The sequence below is a fragment of the Halichoeres trimaculatus genome, unplaced genomic scaffold (assembly GCF_033239565.1).
Source record: "Halichoeres trimaculatus isolate MK-OKI-2021-1 unplaced genomic scaffold, fHalTri1.1 fHalTri1_scaffold_1, whole genome shotgun sequence".
Lineage (NCBI taxonomy): Eukaryota > Metazoa > Chordata > Actinopteri > Labriformes > Labridae > Halichoeres > Halichoeres trimaculatus.
The window spans coordinates 7,223,971-7,242,789 of NW_027437179.1; the positions used below are offsets into that span (position 1 = coordinate 7,223,971).

Below are 18,819 nucleotides of genomic sequence, written 5' to 3' on the forward strand. Positions count from 1 at the left end.
ATAAAAGCCTGACTTCAGCTCCATCATCAACCGTCTGTGATCTTCTCACATACAACTGTAAAATCACTCGTTTATTACGTTTAATGCTTTTAAACTTTTAATCTCTTAAAAGGACCTTTACATGTGTAATAGTAGACTTACTTTCTGTCCAGACTTGAGCGACGCTCAGCAGGTACGAGCCGTGATCATGTCACAACCATGGATGTATTATAAGAACTGGATAGCGTGGCTATATGGTCACAGCCCTACAACCAGCTTACAACTTACGTTTTTATTTTATTGTATTTATTATTATTTTATATTAATTTTGATGTGTCAACGAGAATAAAACCCGCGACCCGACCCGCATGTTATTTTTTCCACCCAGATCCGAACTCCGAAAAATAAAAGTTTTTAAAAACCACCCGCAAATCAGCTGTTTTTGGGGGTACCCGACCCAGCGCAGGACTCTGCTATATAATGTGCAGGCGCTAGGGTTAGCAATTTTAGGTAAGTGACCTGGTAGAACCTCCTCCACTTGAAGTGGTGTAGTGAGGGTGTTTGCGTTTAAGGTGCTGCAGCATCGCCGACGTGGTGTGATGGTATGCAAGTTCGGCTTTGCAGTATACACACTGAACGATATTTTCGGCACTTCGAAGTGTGAAGTGGTCCCACACACCAGACGTTTTCGGTCTTTTTCGTCCACCTTCCGCCATTGTTCAAGTCCGGCATCACTGAGATATGTCCGTCAATTAAGACAGTCCGGGTGACACACGTACACATACACACACACACACCTCCTCTCTCTCTTTCCCTCTCTGTCCGTCAATCACAACAGTCCAGTGACACACACACCTCATCTCTCTTTCTCTCTCTCCTTTTCTCACACCATCTCTCTCTCACGCACACATACATACACAAACGCGCGCGCACCTGATAGCTCTCATCGCCATGTGATGTTAATTAAACGAAGCCTCGAGGTAAAGAATTTGCCTCGATCATTTTTTGTACTCGAGGTACTCGAGTTACTCGAGTAATAGTTGCAGCCCTAGTGAACATACGACAGGACTGGCTGGAGGAACACGCGATCTGGTCTACCAGTCTTCTTCCATTACTCAGCTGGCTGCAGTGATTCTTTACTTGGAAGAGATATGGGTGGTTTATTTATGGGCAGGTCTCCTTTCGCCCTGACCAGCACGTCCTGCTTCTCCCTCCCTGCTGCTCGGAGCCACTTGTGTTCAGTTTGGTTAGAGAAGTTCAGACTTTGCTGCTGCAGTGATGATATGAACCCACAGTTAAAGCCTTGTTCTGCCTCCTCAACAACAAACTGAACACTGACCGCCGTCCTATTCTCAGGCTTTAATGGTTATGAGTGATGACTGTGTACTCTCAGAGGAAGAGGACTTACTCGAGTGGCACATAAAGCTTTTATTAGGAGGAGGTGGAGATGGATAATGTAATGTGAACAGTCTCTGAATGAAAGACCATAAGACCAGAAGCCACATCCTGAAGTATAATTACAGTAATAGTTGTTTCCTACCAACATGACTACACCTTTTCTTGAACAAGTAAATTCCAGTGCACTGAACTTTGGGAAACATCTGCTTTGCAGCTCGAATAAATCAGCCATAAATCAGTATCAACATTTATTGGCCTACTGGTGTGAGGCTAAGACTGTATATTACATGACAGAGTCTCTGTGACATCACCCATTTGTTTCTGATACAGAATTTTGAAGCCTGTCTTCGTCAGCAACCATTGTAAAAGCTGAACTCAAGAGGTGGGCTTTGAGCCTCCTCACAATCAGCCACAGGGTGCCTACCTGTCAGTCAGGTGTGCTCTGCCTCTGATTGGGCAAAAACCATTGACTGGTTAAAACATTGCCGTAGTCTCCTCAACGTCACTCATCTGTTCCTGATACCATGAAATGAAGCCAATTTGCGAATGCAGCCACATTTGATATGGCGCAGCCTTTGAGCTTCCTTTCTAACAGCTATAGGGCGCCTGTCAGTCACGTGAGCTGAGCTGTGTCTCTGACTGGACAGCTTGATGTGTATGGGACTTATGGTCTTTCTACAGCCAGCCTCAAGTGGATCCTTGATGAACAGCAATTTTTAACAATTCCACATAGGCTAATTTTTCCAAAACCAGATGTTGCCCCTTGGTAGCCACTTTGTCTTTGGAGTAGACAAAGTGGCTACTTCCAAGCTACTTGGGAGCTTGGGAGTAGCTTTGTCTTGGATAAAGACTCCATTTACCATGAGCACTAGCACCCACTACCTTGAGGATGTGACTCGTACCGAGGCATGTGTTTGTTTTGAAGCAAGTGAATGGAGAGCAGATCTTCATTTAACAACCCTTATTAAAGACAACATTTCCCAGGATGTGAGGCAACAAGGTGATTGTCATGAAACAGGGCACAGAAAGGCAGACACAATTGAAAGACACCAGATCAAAGTTAAAAGAAGGAAAAATGGTATAATGAAATTCAGACAGAATTCAGTACGGACAAAGGCAGTCAGATAAGGCAGGGGTAACAGGCTGACATGAGGCAAAAAGGTGAGATCTAAAAAGGCAGGCAAGGGTTTAAACATGGCAAGACTGTGGCTATAAATTAAGGCTGAGACGAAGACTGTGAAGTATGATAAACTGGCATCGTGACAGTGAGAGACATGAGGTTAAATAGAAGACGTAATGAGGGTGATGGGAAACAGGTGGGGAGGAACAATCAGGGAGCAGGTGTGACCAGATGGGGGGCAGGGCAGACAGGAAGACATCTGTAACAGAGACAAGGGTTAGTGATTTCAAAATGACGGAGAGAAGACAAGGAAAAATGAATGTGTGAAATGATGGAAACTTGACAGGAATGTAATTTTTTGTCATGACGTAGTGCTATAGTTTAAACCAGGAGTGGCCAACCTGCGGCTCGGGAGCTGCATGTGGCTCTTTGCCTTTCAGTGTGTGGCTCTTCAATCCATTCATAAAAAATATATTTATATGTATATTGTTATGAGTAGTGGTGTGCCGATCAAACTTGAATTATGAAATAATGATTTTATTGCTGGGATCACTGTTTATCAATACTTGGGTAATGACGTTGATACTTAAGTTTCAGTTTCTCTTCTCTTCATGTGCTTCTGTCAGTCACTCATGTGCTCATAGATAGATAGATAGATAGATAGATAGATAGATAGATAGATAGATAGATAGATAGATAGATAGATAGATAGATAGATAGATAGATAGAACTTTGTCTCTTCTGCAGTAAAAACAGAAATTTGTCTTTGACACGGCTTCAAGTACAAATTTAAACACACTTACAAGTACATGAAAAAAAGAAATGCATTGATTTTCATTTAAAGTTATTTCATTTATGTGTGACAAGAAGTGCATTTGTAAGACCACGTGTGTGATGTGGCTCTTTGTTGTACCACAGTAATTTCTGTGGCTCTTGGTCTCTGACTGGTTGGCCACCCCTGGTTTAAACATTGACAACAATCAAACTTTGTAAACTCAGTTTCTAGTTTAGTGTTGAGAAGGTGAGCAGACTACCTGTTTTGTGTTACTCAAAGCCTGATTCTCTGACGATCCGGCACATTGTCCAGTGCATTGTCAGACACGTTGTGGTCAGGACACAAGGAGTTTCCTAGATTTCCTCCCTACTGATGATCCTCTCCTTGTTGGTCTGGCTCATTATGTTGGTTTGTTTTTGGGGTCAAGCTAAACCTGATCAGATTTCGACAGGGTTTGTTTTATTTTGAAAGTCTTGTAGCAGTTTCCTGTCCCATTCAATCTGCTTTCTGTAAACTGACACAACAGAATGCTCCAACATTCTGCAAACAAAATAGGAGCCTTGCATATTTGACGCAGAAGGCCGCGACCTGTGTTTCAGCCCATGCTCTATCACTCTCCTGTTTAGCTTCTTCTGCTTGACCTCCTTTGTCTTTTTGACAGTCTAGCTCCTGTGTCCACCAGCACTACAAAATAAATCACAGAAATGGTTTTCAGCAGAGAAAAAAGACAGGTATTACTTCTAGATGCTAAACTGTGCCAGCTGAATGGTGTAGTGTCGTCATGGGGACTTCCAGTCGTCAGTCACAGGAGAAACCAGGAGAGAGCAGGGGAATGATGGGATATGGGAAAAAGGCCTTGAGCCAGTGAACCCAGGCGTCCTGCCCTCTACTGACTCGTCTTGTGTACTTTGTTTCCTCATCTCAAAAATCTCACTTTGCTTTAATCACAGTGTGAAGCATTTTGCTCACTGTGGGTGGTTGCTGTGAAAAATGAAAAATGAAAGAAAAAAAAAATGGCTGTGTCAGCAGAGTGTGGTCATCACTCTACCTGACACCGACCCCCAGCAGCACTTCCAGATATTAAAAATAACAATAAAGAAATGATCGATCTGTGGGATCTTGGACTTGTTTGCTTTTATGGAGGTTTTAGAGGCAGCAGTGTTCATTTCAGCTTGTTTCATATTCAGCTGAAAACTGATCACAGGAGCTTTAATTGTCCAATTTAATGACTGTGAAATCGTGGATTTTGTTTGATTTTGTATTGTTTCTTAACTTTATTTGAATCTTTTATGCCAATCTAGTTGAGAAGTACTTAGACTTCAGCTTTACACATATAGTGGAGCAAAAAAGCTTTCATTCAGCCAATGATTTTGCAATTCAGAGAGCAGGGCTGTCCAATTTGGGGCCTGGGGGCCAAAGTTGGCCCGCCAGTGATTGTTTTTTTTTTTTTTTTCAGTCCGTTGCCCATGTTTGAATTTTTGTCAGAATCAGAATCAAGTTTTATTGCCAAGTGAATTTGCACTTCCAATGAATTTTTCTTGGTGTGTTAGTGCTAACAATTAACAAGAAAATGATAAAATTGCAAGATAGAATAAAGAAAAAGTTAAGATATAAAATATGCAAATATACAAAAAAAAAAATATATATATATATATATATAAATATATATATATATATATATACAAAAAAAGAATAGAATAAAAAATATATAGAATAGAATAAAAATAGGAATAATTACAGAAAAAAACAAATATCAATATTCATAATGATAATGATAATTATTACATATGAAATAATCATTAATATTTCCCCACTGCCAGCAGCCTGAATTTCCCATTCACTTATTTATTGTTGCACTTCCTCTCCTGACCACAAATTAACAATGTGTTACATTATGAGTAGGGTGGCGCTAATCCCGTCAGCTGTGATCGAGTGAAAGGATACAGGGTCATGACTTGGATGGAGCGTACGAGACAGTGGCACTCTGACAAGAGAAAATTGGGCAGATGTAGACAGAAAGTCGCTGTTTTAAAAGAGTATAATCTTCGTAAATTAATGTAAATACAGTAGTCCTGTATAGGGAAAAAATCTCAAGCAGGTTTCCAGTTTTATTATCATTCCTTATTTTTAAAGGATTGAAAATGCGCCATTCTGGTTTCATAGGAGCATGTTGTGTCCCATGTTGTTTAGTTTATATTGCACTAAATGTCTAGTATTTGTGCCATATGGATGTTCAGTAATTTCATGCTCTGAAATACAGTAAAGAAACATGTTTTCATTTTTAAAATTGCTTGTATGAGTATTTATTTTGCACAAATATGCTATAGGCATATTTAATATCGTGCACTGCAACATGAATATTTAGTTTTGGCCGACAACCCTCCTCCCTGGATCATCACAACCTGTTTCCTCTGTTCAGCTCATCAGTCCAACTTTAATTTACGCTTTTAACTAAAATATGTGTGTTCTTCACCGCTTGTTTCTGTTTGCTTTTGTTTTATGTGTAATACTGCAATTGATTTTTCACACCTCTTGTCTGTAATTCCTGTTCTGGAACGTCACAGATGTGATGAGAGAAGGTCGTTATGCTAACAAGTCAGATAACAGAAAGTCATTTTAATCTGCTTCCTCTTGTCTTGTACTTCCTTCCCGTTAATATCTGTTCTCAGCACTCCATGGTCGTCTCACATTACACTGAGCCTGCTACATTCTGATCGTGTCTCATCCTCCAGCCCCGCCCCACTCCGCTCCTTCTCTTCCTCTCCCTCTCTGCGCTCCCTACCTGGCAGCGAGCTCTGTGAGCTGCTGATTCAGCGTGTTGTGATGATGCATGTATGAGAGTTCTCAGCCCTGATTTGAAGGCATTAAAATGCTGCAGGCAGTGGATGGGAGTAATCTTTCTTTCTGACGATGCAAAGCTTGCCTCAGTGGGACGCTGGGCGGCTGATGGACCCCCTCTTTGCTTCTCTGGACGGACCGCTCTCTCCAGTTTCCATCCTCCACTGCCTGCGTCTATGTTTGAATGAAGTGCGCTAACTCTATGAAATGTGCTTCAATGTGCTTCTCTCTTTTTATGTTGCAGGCGACACGCCTCATTGCCAATAGACGTCTCAGAGATCCCTCTAAACCTTATTGCCCCTGCATGTAGAAGAAGTTACCCCTGTCGCAAATGGAAGTCTGCATCTTTTGGGTAAATTAAAGGGTTTTTATTGAAGTCACCTTCTTCCATTCAGCCACAGCTCTCATAGCTCATCTCCTTACAGTCCATCCCATAACATCAGCTTTTCTCCAGGGCCGGTGTGCACGTTCAGTCATTAAACAAACGGGACCATTAGTCCTAACTTTCTGTTATGGAACGGCCTGTTTGGCTGCAGCATTAGCAGCATGCAGGACTGCAAAGAATCAGCCAGTTAACTAATTACACCATGAAATTAAGGGGAACCTCCTGAAAAACCCCATCCAACAAATTCGAACTGCACATGCCTAAACCTAGCGAGTAGTAATGGTGTGACTGAGAGAAGGTCAAGAAAAACATTTTTCAGATGTATTCTTTATTACGAGAATACACAAACAGCTGTTACTTGAGTCAATCAAGTAAACAAAGAGAAAGAGAAAGTTTGGCGATCTCCAACAGAGTAAATGTTTATAGTGTTTCCAAGTACTCAGTAGAAAACTGCAAAAATCCAATTGCATCACTTCACTACACACTTTTTGGAAGGACCCAGATGTATAATGACAGCATCGAGCCTCGCCGGTTTGACACTTAGATTTCCTCCCTCGTCACAGCTGTTCACCGAACAAATTTTGTGTCCCCTTAATCAAAACCTTTCCTTACCATTTTTCCAAAGGATTGTTTACTGTCTTTGCATATTTAATCTCAAACAGTAATACATTGCATGTTCAGTCATTAAACAAACGGGACCATTAGTCCTAATGTTCCGTTGTGGAACAGCCCGTTTGGCTTCAGCGTTAGCTGCATGCACGACCGTCCAGTTAAGTTATTACGCCTTAAAACAGACACAGGTGCAGATTTAGTCAGGGGAACCTCCTGGAAAACCCCATCAAAAAACTCGAACTGCGCATGTCTACCACTCATAAAAGGTGATGAACCTGGCAAGTGGTAACGGTGTGACTGAGAAAAGATCCAGAAAAACATTTTTCAGCTGGAGAAATTGAGATTTTGTAACAAAAATACACAAACAACTGTTGTCAGTGAGTCAGTCAGGTAAACAAAGAGAAAGAGAAAATTTGGCGATCTTGAACAGAGTAAATGTATGCTGTGTTTCCAAGTGCACAGTAGAAAACCTTGAAAATAGAATAAGAAATATGAAAGCTGCTTTGCAGAGCAAACACCGTAACGATGCCCCAGTACCTCAATGAATAAATCTTAAAGAATTTTATGAACTCCAACATTTCATCCAACTCACACAAATCAAACTTGTAAACCTGATGGCAGCAAGTCTCACCAGTTTGAGACTTTGATTGTCTCCCTTTTCTCATCTGTTAACTGAAAAACGTTGTGTCTTCTAAATCTAAATTTTGTGAATGGCTACACATCACCATATTTCCAAAGGATTGTCTACTGTCTTTGAATATTTCATCTCAAACGGTGATGCTCTCTGCGATGTCTGTCTTTGAACAGCGAAGGCACTGTAATCCTGCTGTTAGCACCTGTAATGTTGGGGTATACCTCCATTATGTATAACGCTCTTTTGGGCTGTTAATCAGGGCATGCATGCATGTTCAGTCATGAACACACGGGTCCATTTGTCCAAGCATGCTTTCATGGAATGGACCGTTTGGCTGCAGCGTTAGCCGCATGCACAACTGCAAAGAATCAGCCAGGTAACTAATTGCACCCCGAAAGTAACGCAGGTGCAAATGATGTTATAATTAAGGGGGACCTCCAGGAAAACCCAAGCAATCTAAGAATATGAGACAAAGCTGAAGTGCTAAAATCTGTGTTTCTCGAGTGTTTGCTTGAGGCTGGCTCCGGAAGTACCGTAAGTCACAAACACACCAAGCCAAAATAAAAACCATTTTCAAAGCAGAAATTAACCTATTTACAGCCTGGTTCAAAAAACGTCTCCTGTCTGAGTCCCTAATTTTACTACCGGCACCCACTGTGGGGTCGACGAATTCTTCCGAACTGGGCTGTTCAGAGGATATTAAGATCACAAGCTCCCCCAATAAGAGGCACAGCTGAGGATCACGTGACCGACAGGCGCCCTATGGCTGTAGGCGAAGCCCTTGTCACTACCAATTTGGCTGCTATAGCCGATGTGCTTCATTTTCCGTTTCAGAAATAGACAGGCGAGACTACATCCATGTTTTATTCAGTCTATTGGTAAACCCCATCAAACAAACTCAAACTGCGCATGTCTACCACTCATAAGCGATGATGAACCTGGCGAGTGGTAACAGTGTGACTGAGAGAGGATCAAGACAAAACATTTTTTAGTGAAAGAAATTGAGATTTAATCACAAGACTACACACACAGCTGTTATCAGTGAGTCAGTCAGGTAAACAAAGAGAAAGAGAAAGTTTGGCGATCTTGAGCAGATCGCATGTGGTGTTTCTGAGCACACAGCAAAAACCTCAAAAATAAAATCAGTAATATGAGAGCTGCTTTGCAGAACAAGCACCGCAGCATTCCTCTTGGACCCTACCGATTAACTCTTAAAGCAGTTTATGAACTCCAACATTTCACCACACACATCTTGGAAGGACTTAGACGTATAAAAGCAATCAAGCAATCAAACTTGTTAAACTGACGGCAGGAGCCTCGCCGGTCTGAGACTTTGATCGTGTCCCTTATCTCATCTGTTCAGTGAAAAAAATGTGTCTCTGAATGTATATTTCATCTCAAACAGTAACGTATCGGGCAATGTCCTCCTTTAAACAGCTGACCAGGTGCTGTAATCCTGCAGTTAGCACCTGCTATGGTGGGGTATACCTCCATTAAATCTAACGCTCTTTTGGCCTGTTAACCTGGCCCATGCACACCGCTGATCAATTTTTTTTTTTTCGCTTAGTCCAAAAGGTCTGTTTTCTTTGCTAGTGGCTGGTCATGCATACAGGCCCTTGTGCTAGACTTCAATACCACTTCCTCTCCATCTGTCTCACCCTGGACGACCATCTAATTTCTCACCCTTCCTTTCCTGATGTTGCTGTTGAATGCTTTTTTGTTTGTCAGTTTTCTCCTTTCCCCTTGTGAGAACTTCCACCGCCCACTGTGCACAAGCTGGTGGGAGGCCTCCTCGGCGTCTAAATCCTCTCAGATAGAAAATGAGCACCACCCATCACAGCTACAGACATGCAGCAGAAGCGCAGTGGGGGAATAGACGACTTTCAGGGGGAAGAGCTGGCAAAACAGACCCCTGTGATGGCACATCCTTCCTTTAAATTACCTCTATCTTCCAGGATTACTTCAGAAGAGTTCAAGGATGTCTTAGAAAATGACTGACATGCCTTTCTCACTGCCTCAACTTTATGCATCAGTTTTGCATAAAGCATCCTGCGGCACATGTACAGCGCAGTGTTACCGTCCGTGCAGTCCTCCACTCTGTGTATATGCATTTCCTTGGAGTTCATTACAGCTGCTCAGCGAGGCCCTGAGAGCTCCTTGGGTAATGAGGGGAGATGGGGAGAGATGAAAACCCTGAGAGCGTTGAGCAGTGGGACATAGGCTTCAAAAGCTTCATGGCAATTTCAAAGGGTTTTTATTCTGGATGCCGTGCTCACTATATCTATGGAGTATCCAGCGCTGAGCTTGAGAGCAGTTCTAAAAGCAGGTTTATGACAGGGGAGGGTGTGAAGTATCGCCCTAAAGGCTTTGGCTAGGAGGGGAAGGAGATAGAGAAAGCTCTAATGAGTCGTGTTTGTTCGGCATGTTTATTGATTCTAATTAGCCGTGGAGATGAAGAGAGTATGGAGCATGAGCGCTAAACACTTGTGATTACAGTGAGGTCTTGAGCTGTCCCGCTCTATTAGGGAGCATTTGCCAGAGAACATGAAGAACAAGTGCACATCAATTACAATCGCCAGGGGAGCTGTGTTCGGGATGACGTTTGGGTCAAGCTGGAACTTACAATAGGAGGTAGGTGTGGAGATTGGATAACGAATGCAATTATGTTAAACCCCGGAGAGGCTTGGAGGAATGACACAGTGCTGCAGGTAAAATCCCAGTGTGAAGAAAAGCTGCTGCCGCCGTACAGTGGAGCAGCTTTGGAGACAGATTATTAGGCTTTTATTTTTGGCAGATGGAAGATTACAGATGTCAGCAGCAGGAAGAGGTAACAGGAAGAGATAAGACGAACTCATCTTCCGGAGTTTTCTGCTCTTGTATGTGTAGATTTGCGGGGATCCTGTTCTTTGTGAAATGTCGAGATTTATTCTGCTTAAAAGCACAAGATCATGCAGAGAAGCAGGGTCTTTTTTAAGGAGATGAAGTCATTTTGAGAGGGCTTCATAAAGTGCAGGGAAAGTTCTCGGTGGGTTTATCACCTAAGGTATCATCTTTTTTTTTTTGTTTTTTTAAGTTAAGTTTTTAAAAAATCTATACTTGGCTCATTATGTTACTTATAGTTAAAATTTAGAAGCTGCAGCACTATTGTTGTTTTCAGTCACATGTTTGTCAGACAAGACAAATGCAGCCAAACATTTACAGAGATTAGTGTTTTCAATTTAAATAAATGAATAAATAATAAATTAATAAATCAGAATCAACTAAGTTTGTTGAAAACAGTTCAACTTTTGACTCCACACTGCCCTCATCAGTGTCACATTTTGATCAAAATTCCTTTATCAAAGTCAAGAGTGGGTGAAATTACAGCAGTTAAAAAAATCTTTCCAGACACAATTTTACACAATCTCAAATATTAACTTGAAATGATTGTAGATAATTAGTTTTTGTGTGTTTCAAACCATGCGGCTGCATTAGGCCAACAAAATAAAAATAACTGTTATTATTTTTTTCCTTTGTATTTTTTTTTTTATTTTTATTTTTTTTACAAGAAAAACTCACCAAGATAAATTCTTGGCATTTTCAATATGTGAGCTCTAAACATTGTCAGTATCAAAGTCAATGAATAACAGAGACTGTGTTCACAAAAAAAACAGTAGAGCTTTAATCCTGGCAGGCATTCTTCTTAAATTACTGCTTTCATATGTGCTGGCTCTATAAAGACAAAGCACAATAATGAAAATAGTTTTTTGATAAATTGCACATTATCCTTTATTGGAGGATCACTGGCACCAAAATGACCCAATACCTGAAATTACTTGTGTGTTTTTATGAAACCAATCAGTGTTACGTTTTTAATGGCTTTGTGCAGGATTTAGTGTTTTGGCTGTGATGGCACTGTAAGAAATTGCACTTGAGGACCCAAGACTGATTCATTATACAATATTTCACAAGATGCACAGGGTGTCCAAAAACTTTACCACTGTACATCAGCAAAGGTGGTGGTTCCCATGGATGAGAAAATCATTTAAAATGCAACATTAAATTATTTATTTTGTAGGCTAAATCCAAGGTTCACACATGTCTTTTTTTTATTTTTTTTTAATGATCCAGTTAAAAAAAACAAGTCCTCCAATCTGGCCTCAGGAGGTTGAGGTTTTTGAGTTTTTTCTTTTTCTTTTCTTGACTTTGAAGGAGCTGCCTATAGTAGTCATAAAATGTGGCACTATTTGAGCTCAACATTCCTTCCTAAGCTTTAAAATATTTAAGTTAGGTGATAAACAGGTCAAAGACATTTCACTGAAATAAGGAAACCCGAATCTGCACCAAGTAACTTCATTCACCAATTGAGCTGTTAGTTGACTTTGGATATGACTTTAAAATAAATGTCAAAGACATGATACAAAGCACATTTTATCTCCTAGCGGTTAGCTCATCTTATGTGGTCACCATAAAAGAAACACTGTTTGGAGGTTTTGGGTATTTGTCAGAACTCAATAGTTCCTTATAAACTACACTTCAGCTGGACTTCAGCCAAGTATACAATATATACTTGGGGTCAAGGTTTTTAAGCTTGTGGATAAACTCAGACTTTCCCACTGCTGTAAACAGATAGTAAATTAATTTATGAAGCACTTTCTCTCATCTTTTCATTCAAAACATTTTACCCATTCACTAAATCACATTAGATATATCACTATCACTGACAGGAGCTGCTGGGGAAAGCACCCTTCAGTCTTAACTTATCGCTGTCACACACTACTGGCACTGCCACTGGGACAGGGCTTGGAGGAGTGGCTTGCTGATACTTCAACATAGACGGCAGGACCTGGGATTGAATCCCCAAACCCTGTGAGACACTTTAAAGATGTAGTGCTGCTGTTTTTATTTGCAGCAGCCTTTAAACAAACAGCTCTTTTGGCGGTCTCTCTCTGAAGTAAGCAGGGGGAAAGGTGTGAGCTACAGGAGGATATTACAGAGACAAATTTATTATTGAATCTGAAAAAAATCATCCTAAACCTCAACTTACTTTAAATTAATCTCCTCCTTATTATTTTACCTCCTGTGTATAAATAGACTCTAAAACTGGAGACCTCCTACTTCCAGAGTTGCAACCAGTGCCTAAGTTTAAGGATGCCTTACATGAAAGCAGATACTGGTTTGGCTTTTTGTCTTGGATTAACTTTTGGCTGATGTGCTCATACTGACCAAAGTTACTGAATACCAGCCGACCACCACCAGTGTTATTCCCATACTGGTTTGTAATGCGGGCAAAGGCAGAGATAAAACACCAGAGCAGAATTAACCTGCAGCTCTTACATGGGGAACAAAAGCTTTTTGCAGCTGGCCCCTTAAGACATAAGCTTCTTTACACAACCTGTTAAGGCACAAGGGTTATCCTGTTATATAAAGGTATAAACACCAAATTGGGAAGCATTGTTCTCTGGGCTTGATCTAAAAGCAGAGGTGGTAAAACAACAAACAGGAGTGTTGTGTAAATGGGGAAACAAACTGGACAAGGTGAGGGTTGTAGCATCTTGCCATGTGGAGCCTCTTTTGTTTCAAGAACATGTTCTTTCTAAAACTGCTCTCTGAGGTATCAGTGAGTGCAGAGTTGTGTGTGTGGTTGGTGTTTTATCTATTTATTTTTTTTAATGATTCTATCTGGATGTCTCTGTGGGGGGAGAAAACAAATCCATTTTGGGGGGTTTTACACACCATACCTTTGGAAAACAAGGGGCTAAAACACAGACTTCTTCACTCTTCTCAGATTAAGTCGTACACTAAAAAAGTGTTGGGATAAAAATAACCCAATTTGGGCTGTCTTATAACCCAACCACTGGGTGATTATAGCATTAGCCCAGCAGTAGTTAATTTGACCCAGCAAGATGCAGGTTGGTCCATTGTAATCCAATGGATGAGTTAAATAGTCTACTCAAACGGCTCTAATTAATTACAATTCTGGGTTGTTTCAACAACATATATTTAAACCCATACACACATAAAAAGGGTGGTTTGATTCAACTTTATTTTAGACATATCTAATATAACTGTGGAGCAGTCACTACGTTTATATGCAGTCAGTTACCCTTTCATATTCAGAATATTAGCAAAAACTTGGTTGTGCACGGCCATGTAAACACCAGTAACCCTTTTTAAAATACAGAATATGCTCATACTCATATCCCCATCCAAAGGAACATTTGTGTTCTGCTCATGTCCTGATCGCAAGGAATCTTGGTCTTTTGCGGACAGTAAGTACCAACTGCAATTGAAGGCTACTGCTATTTGCTCTGGGCTTTTCATTTCCTGTTGAGCTGCTGTTGCTATGGATACAGGAAGAAGAAGCAAAAATGATATGTATTGCATCATGATGTTTTCCATGCATCAAGATCATTGTCCATGCTGTTTTGGTCGAGACAACATGTATAAAGGAATAACCCTGTTTGCTCACGCATGTAAACAGATTATTATGAATGTTTCAGAAACCTGAATACTGGCCTTAACCTGAATATGAATTGATTGTAAACGTAGCCACTGACAGCCAGTCCATGCTGTGGAACATGGACGATGGGTCTGTGCTGTAAAGCGCAGACAGCCAGTCTGTGCTGCAGATCTCAAACAGCTGATCTGTAGAGAAGTGTTCAGACAGTTAATCTGCACCATAAGTGGTGGATTAACTAAAGCGATGTACTCACAGTTACAAAACGCTATCACAACAAAATCTACTTTGCCGAGAATCAGTGTCTTAAAATGTAAAGGAAAATTTATTTGAAGTTTCTTAACAGACTAATATGTAATTGAAAAGGAGCTTATTTGTGTGACTGCTTGGTGCATGGAGCCTGATGCGGTGTCTGATTGGTGGAGCACATCAGTGATGACATGATGCCGAGTCAACCAATGTATGCTGGGTTAAGGGATTTTAACTCAGTGTTTGAGTTCCACAAAAATAAGCCAAACCTAACATAAATAACCCATTATGAGTTAAACATTTCATAACCCAGCTGTTGAGTTGATAAAACAACCCTGATGTTTTTAGCATGTATGGAAAAAAAGAGCAGAGACGAAGTATGTTTGTATAAAATGAAGACTCAGGCCTGTGTGTAAAATTTGAGGCAGTAAAACTGGCAGTAAAAGCCAAAGAACTGATGCCAAATTGAAAAAAGATGTCTCTTGTTCACTATCATACACTCAAGATCCTCATCACTAGTCTGCATTACGACGCAGGCCAAGCTCATAATAATCCTGTATGTGAAGACATATTGTTTAAAATGCGTTATGTTACTACAGCATGTGTTATCTGGAATGGTTTTCTCCATCCTGTTTGTAGAAATGCTGTTTATTCTCACTAATGTACAGCTGTGCACCTCAGTAATGTTTGCCAGCACGGTCCCTCAGCTGATGCAGGCTGTATCAACATATGGCCTTGAAAACACTGTAGTTAGAAAAACAGAGTGAAAGGGAAGAGAGTGAAAAAACAGATCCTTCATAACTGAGCAGAAAATCCAGCCACATATGGGAGGACAATATGCCTGTTCTCTCTGCAGTTTCTCTTTTTTTGGATCTTTCTGCTATTCAATGAAAGTTCAAGTGACTGACTGCAGGATTTCGAAGCCTTTCAACATCTGATGTCAGTGTGGTTGTCTTTGGAGCTTTCGTCTGTCGATAGGGTGTCTGCCTGGTGGTGTGAGGTCCGTATTACTTCCAGCTTGTGCTCCGCTGGATGGTGTGAATTAGAAAGCAAGCAGTGGTCTGTGTGAATGGATTTCTGTCTTTGGCCCCGCTGCCCTGAAAAGACGGAGAGTTGTTGAGTTAATGTGACTCACTCTTCTCGTGTTTCATCCATTTACACTCCGTCTGCTGGAGCAGACACCTCTGAACCTGTGCTGCTGTCAGATCATTCCTTCTTCTTGAATTATCCAGCCTGCCAGCATGGATCAAACAAAAGCACACCTGGACGGGTTAAGTTTCGCTCCGTTCTTTGTTGATGAGCTCTGCGCTGCAGATGTCGTCAGCGTATCTGTCATCAGTCTTTGTTTGAACCACTGAAACTTCAGTCTTCATAATTATGTATTTCACAGGCAGTGTTACTAAAAAGTCGCAAGGGTAGTTAACTTTGGTATATGAAACACTTTTATACCTACATCTTGTGTAGCTGGATGTTGAATCCTCGATGGATGTGATGACAGACTGCAGACAACAGTTACCTGCCATTTTTATCTTAATGTCAGCATTCTGGTTTGCCTTGTACAAGCCTGAAACGTTCTTATGGGTCCTATCGATGTTTTTTGTGATTATGAACAGTTAGTTCACTTTACAGTAAGGTAAACAGCCTTTAATGGTTTATCGTATTGTTTATGTTTACCCCAGATAGAGGTTTAAAACCCAAATCACTTGATGTTTATGACTGTATTATCTAGACATACACCGATCGGTCAGTGCCAACTTCCTTAATCTTTGGGGAACAGCGATCGGTGATTGGGGATCAGCCCATCCTTGCATATGCAGAGTCTGTTGGTTCTTTTAAATCACTTTTAAAAACCCACTTTTATAGGCTGGCTTTTCTGTGATGCCGTCTTTCGTCTTTCATTCTTTCATTCTTTCATTTTTTGCTCTCTTATTTATTTATTTATTTATTTATTTATTTATTTATTCTTATTTTTCGTTTATCTATCATCATTATTCTGTTCATATTTATCTTTTTAATTTTTTTATATATTTATATTTGATGTTTGTAACTGTCTTTTATTGCACTTTACATTGCCTTTTCCTCCTTTATCTCACTGAGTTTATGTTTTAGCTTTTATCCCAGTCCTCATGGTCTCATTTTACGTTGTATGGTTCCTGTATTGTCTGGGTCCCTGACTATGCTTCCTGTTGCCCTCATACATGATGTCTTTCTCCACAAGTGCGTCTTGAACTGTGTGTTTTGTTTTTGTGCTTGGTTTTATTTATTTATTTATTTATTTATTTATTTATTTATTTATTTATTTATTTATTTATTTATTTATTTATTTATTTTATTTTTTTTTTTTTTTGTGAGTGTGCTTATGTTTATGTTTATGTTAAAGCACTTTGTAAACTTGTGTTTTTAAAAGGTGCTATATAAATAAAGTTATTATTATTATTATTATTATTATTATTATTATTATTATTATTATTATTATTATTATTATATGAAACTGGAAGGTCTGACAGCCAGCCATTGTTGCTTTTTGCTCTGAGACCTAAAACTCACGACACTTAATTGGTTGTTTAAGTTAAAACATAAAGATTTTATTGTTTCGCGAGTATTGTTCAATGATTTTTAATAAAATAAGATTGGAGCATTGATGGTTTATGCTGTCAGTTATAAAAAATAAAAAATAAAAATCAATATCGGCCCAAATCAGTAATGGCAGGTCAGGCTTTTTAAAGATCCTTGATCAGCCAGAAAATTGTGATCGGTGCACCCCTAGTATTATCCGTGGCTACTTTCACACCCTGAAATATCTATATGTGAACTTGTGCCAAGGAATGGGAAACTGTCCAAAGCCAAAGATGAGCAGCCAAGATCAAGACCCCAGTCTTAACAAAAAATCTGAAAAACTACAACTAGACAACAAACTGCATTAAATATTAGGGATGCACTGATCCTGATCCTGATATTGGGTATTGGCTCGATCCAGCAACTCAAAGCTGGATAGGGTACCGGTGGGAAAGGGCAGGTACAAGCTTAATGCTAAGGCTTGATTATAATTTAATTCGTCACAAAATTGTAACTTTGTTCAGAGTATGTGGTGACATAAACTTGCTTAATGATGCACTTGTCTTTTTTTTTGTTGCTTAACCAGTCCACATGGTATGAAGTTTGAATCACAAACCCTGTACATTCTGTAGTATTTTTTTAAACCATCTTTTTTAAACACTTTATGGTTTAAATAAGTATCAACTTCAGTTATTTCATATGAGCTCTTTCTTGCCCATTACCCAAAACATAACCAGCCTTGTCCCACATTAGGGCATGGTAAAAGATCATACCAATATTGGTCAATACCCAAAACCCAGGTATCAGAATCGGTATCAGGACCAGAAAAGTTGGATCAGTACATCCCTACCAAAGAGATAATAATGATGATGATTTTATATTCAAGAAATGCTAATTAGCATAGCTGATTGATTAAATTGTAAATTTACTGTGAATGTGAAATATATTTCCATTACCCATTTCATAATTATATTGATAAGTGTCGTCTATGGTCTTAATCCTCAACCAATACTTCATTGAACCCTTTATCTTTATCAAGTGTCACACAGGGCACCTTGACTTTTGTTTGGTTTTGTTATAATGTCCTTAAAAGGGTAACCCCTAAATTCCACCGCAAGCACTGCGCCGCTCTGATGCTCTGATTGTCAAACCTCACTGGAAGCAGCGCGCTGCGCAGCGCTGCTCCGCTCAATCTGGAGGGGGAGGGCTGGTCCTCGGAGAGTCACAGGCTCTCGTATGAATAGCGATATCACACGATCCCCATCCACTCCCATAACTTTTGATATGTCAGTCCACACCTTGTCCTTTCTGCCTGTATCCTTATTAAAAGGATGTTTGGGATCATACAGAATGTTGAACTTATCCACTTCCAAGATCAGCTTCTCTTCATCCGTGCCTTTGTGTTGCGTCTAGGACCCTCCGACCGACTGTTTACCTAATGCATGTGCCTTCAGATGTGGCATATGTTATAACATATGGGGGAAAGTTACGTTTGAGAGTTCGTGCATTGTGTTTTATTTGGAATCTTCCGGGTACTTTACACAGTGACTTCCTGTCTAGTGCTTTCTAATCAACAGTGAATTTACGAGGTTTGGAAGCGGCCGCGCCGAAAATAGACCTGAAGCGTGTTTCTTGCACCAGGGCGCGGGCAGTGGAATTTGCCTGATAGATTACAATGGAAGCTAAAGTGCTCCGCAGTACGTTTCAAGTGTGCAGCGCGGCGTGGCGCTGCGGTGGAATTTAGGGGTAAGAAATACATGCCCAGAAATCTCATCTTCTTTTCTTTTAGAAACTGTTTGAATTTTTCCCCAACCAAAATGGTTAAAGAGTTAGA

General features: G+C 40.2%; 1 protein-coding gene across 3 annotated transcripts in view; it reads left to right on the forward strand.

Annotated features, from left to right (window-relative positions):
• The window catches only part of iqsec1b (IQ motif and Sec7 domain ArfGEF 1b), a 363,229-nt gene that overhangs the window by 128,123 nt on the left and 216,287 nt on the right, over nucleotides 1-18,819 (forward strand). For 2 of the 3 annotated variants that reach the window (XM_074664297.1, XM_074664623.1), the window contains exon 2: nucleotides 6,355-6,462. The exons of the other annotated variant lie outside the window; for it this stretch is intronic. In XM_074664297.1, the coding sequence (XP_074520398.1) occupies nucleotides 6,355-6,462 (108 nt within the window). The remainder of the gene's footprint in view (nucleotides 1-6,354; nucleotides 6,463-18,819) is intronic. 3 annotated transcript variants of the gene reach the window in all.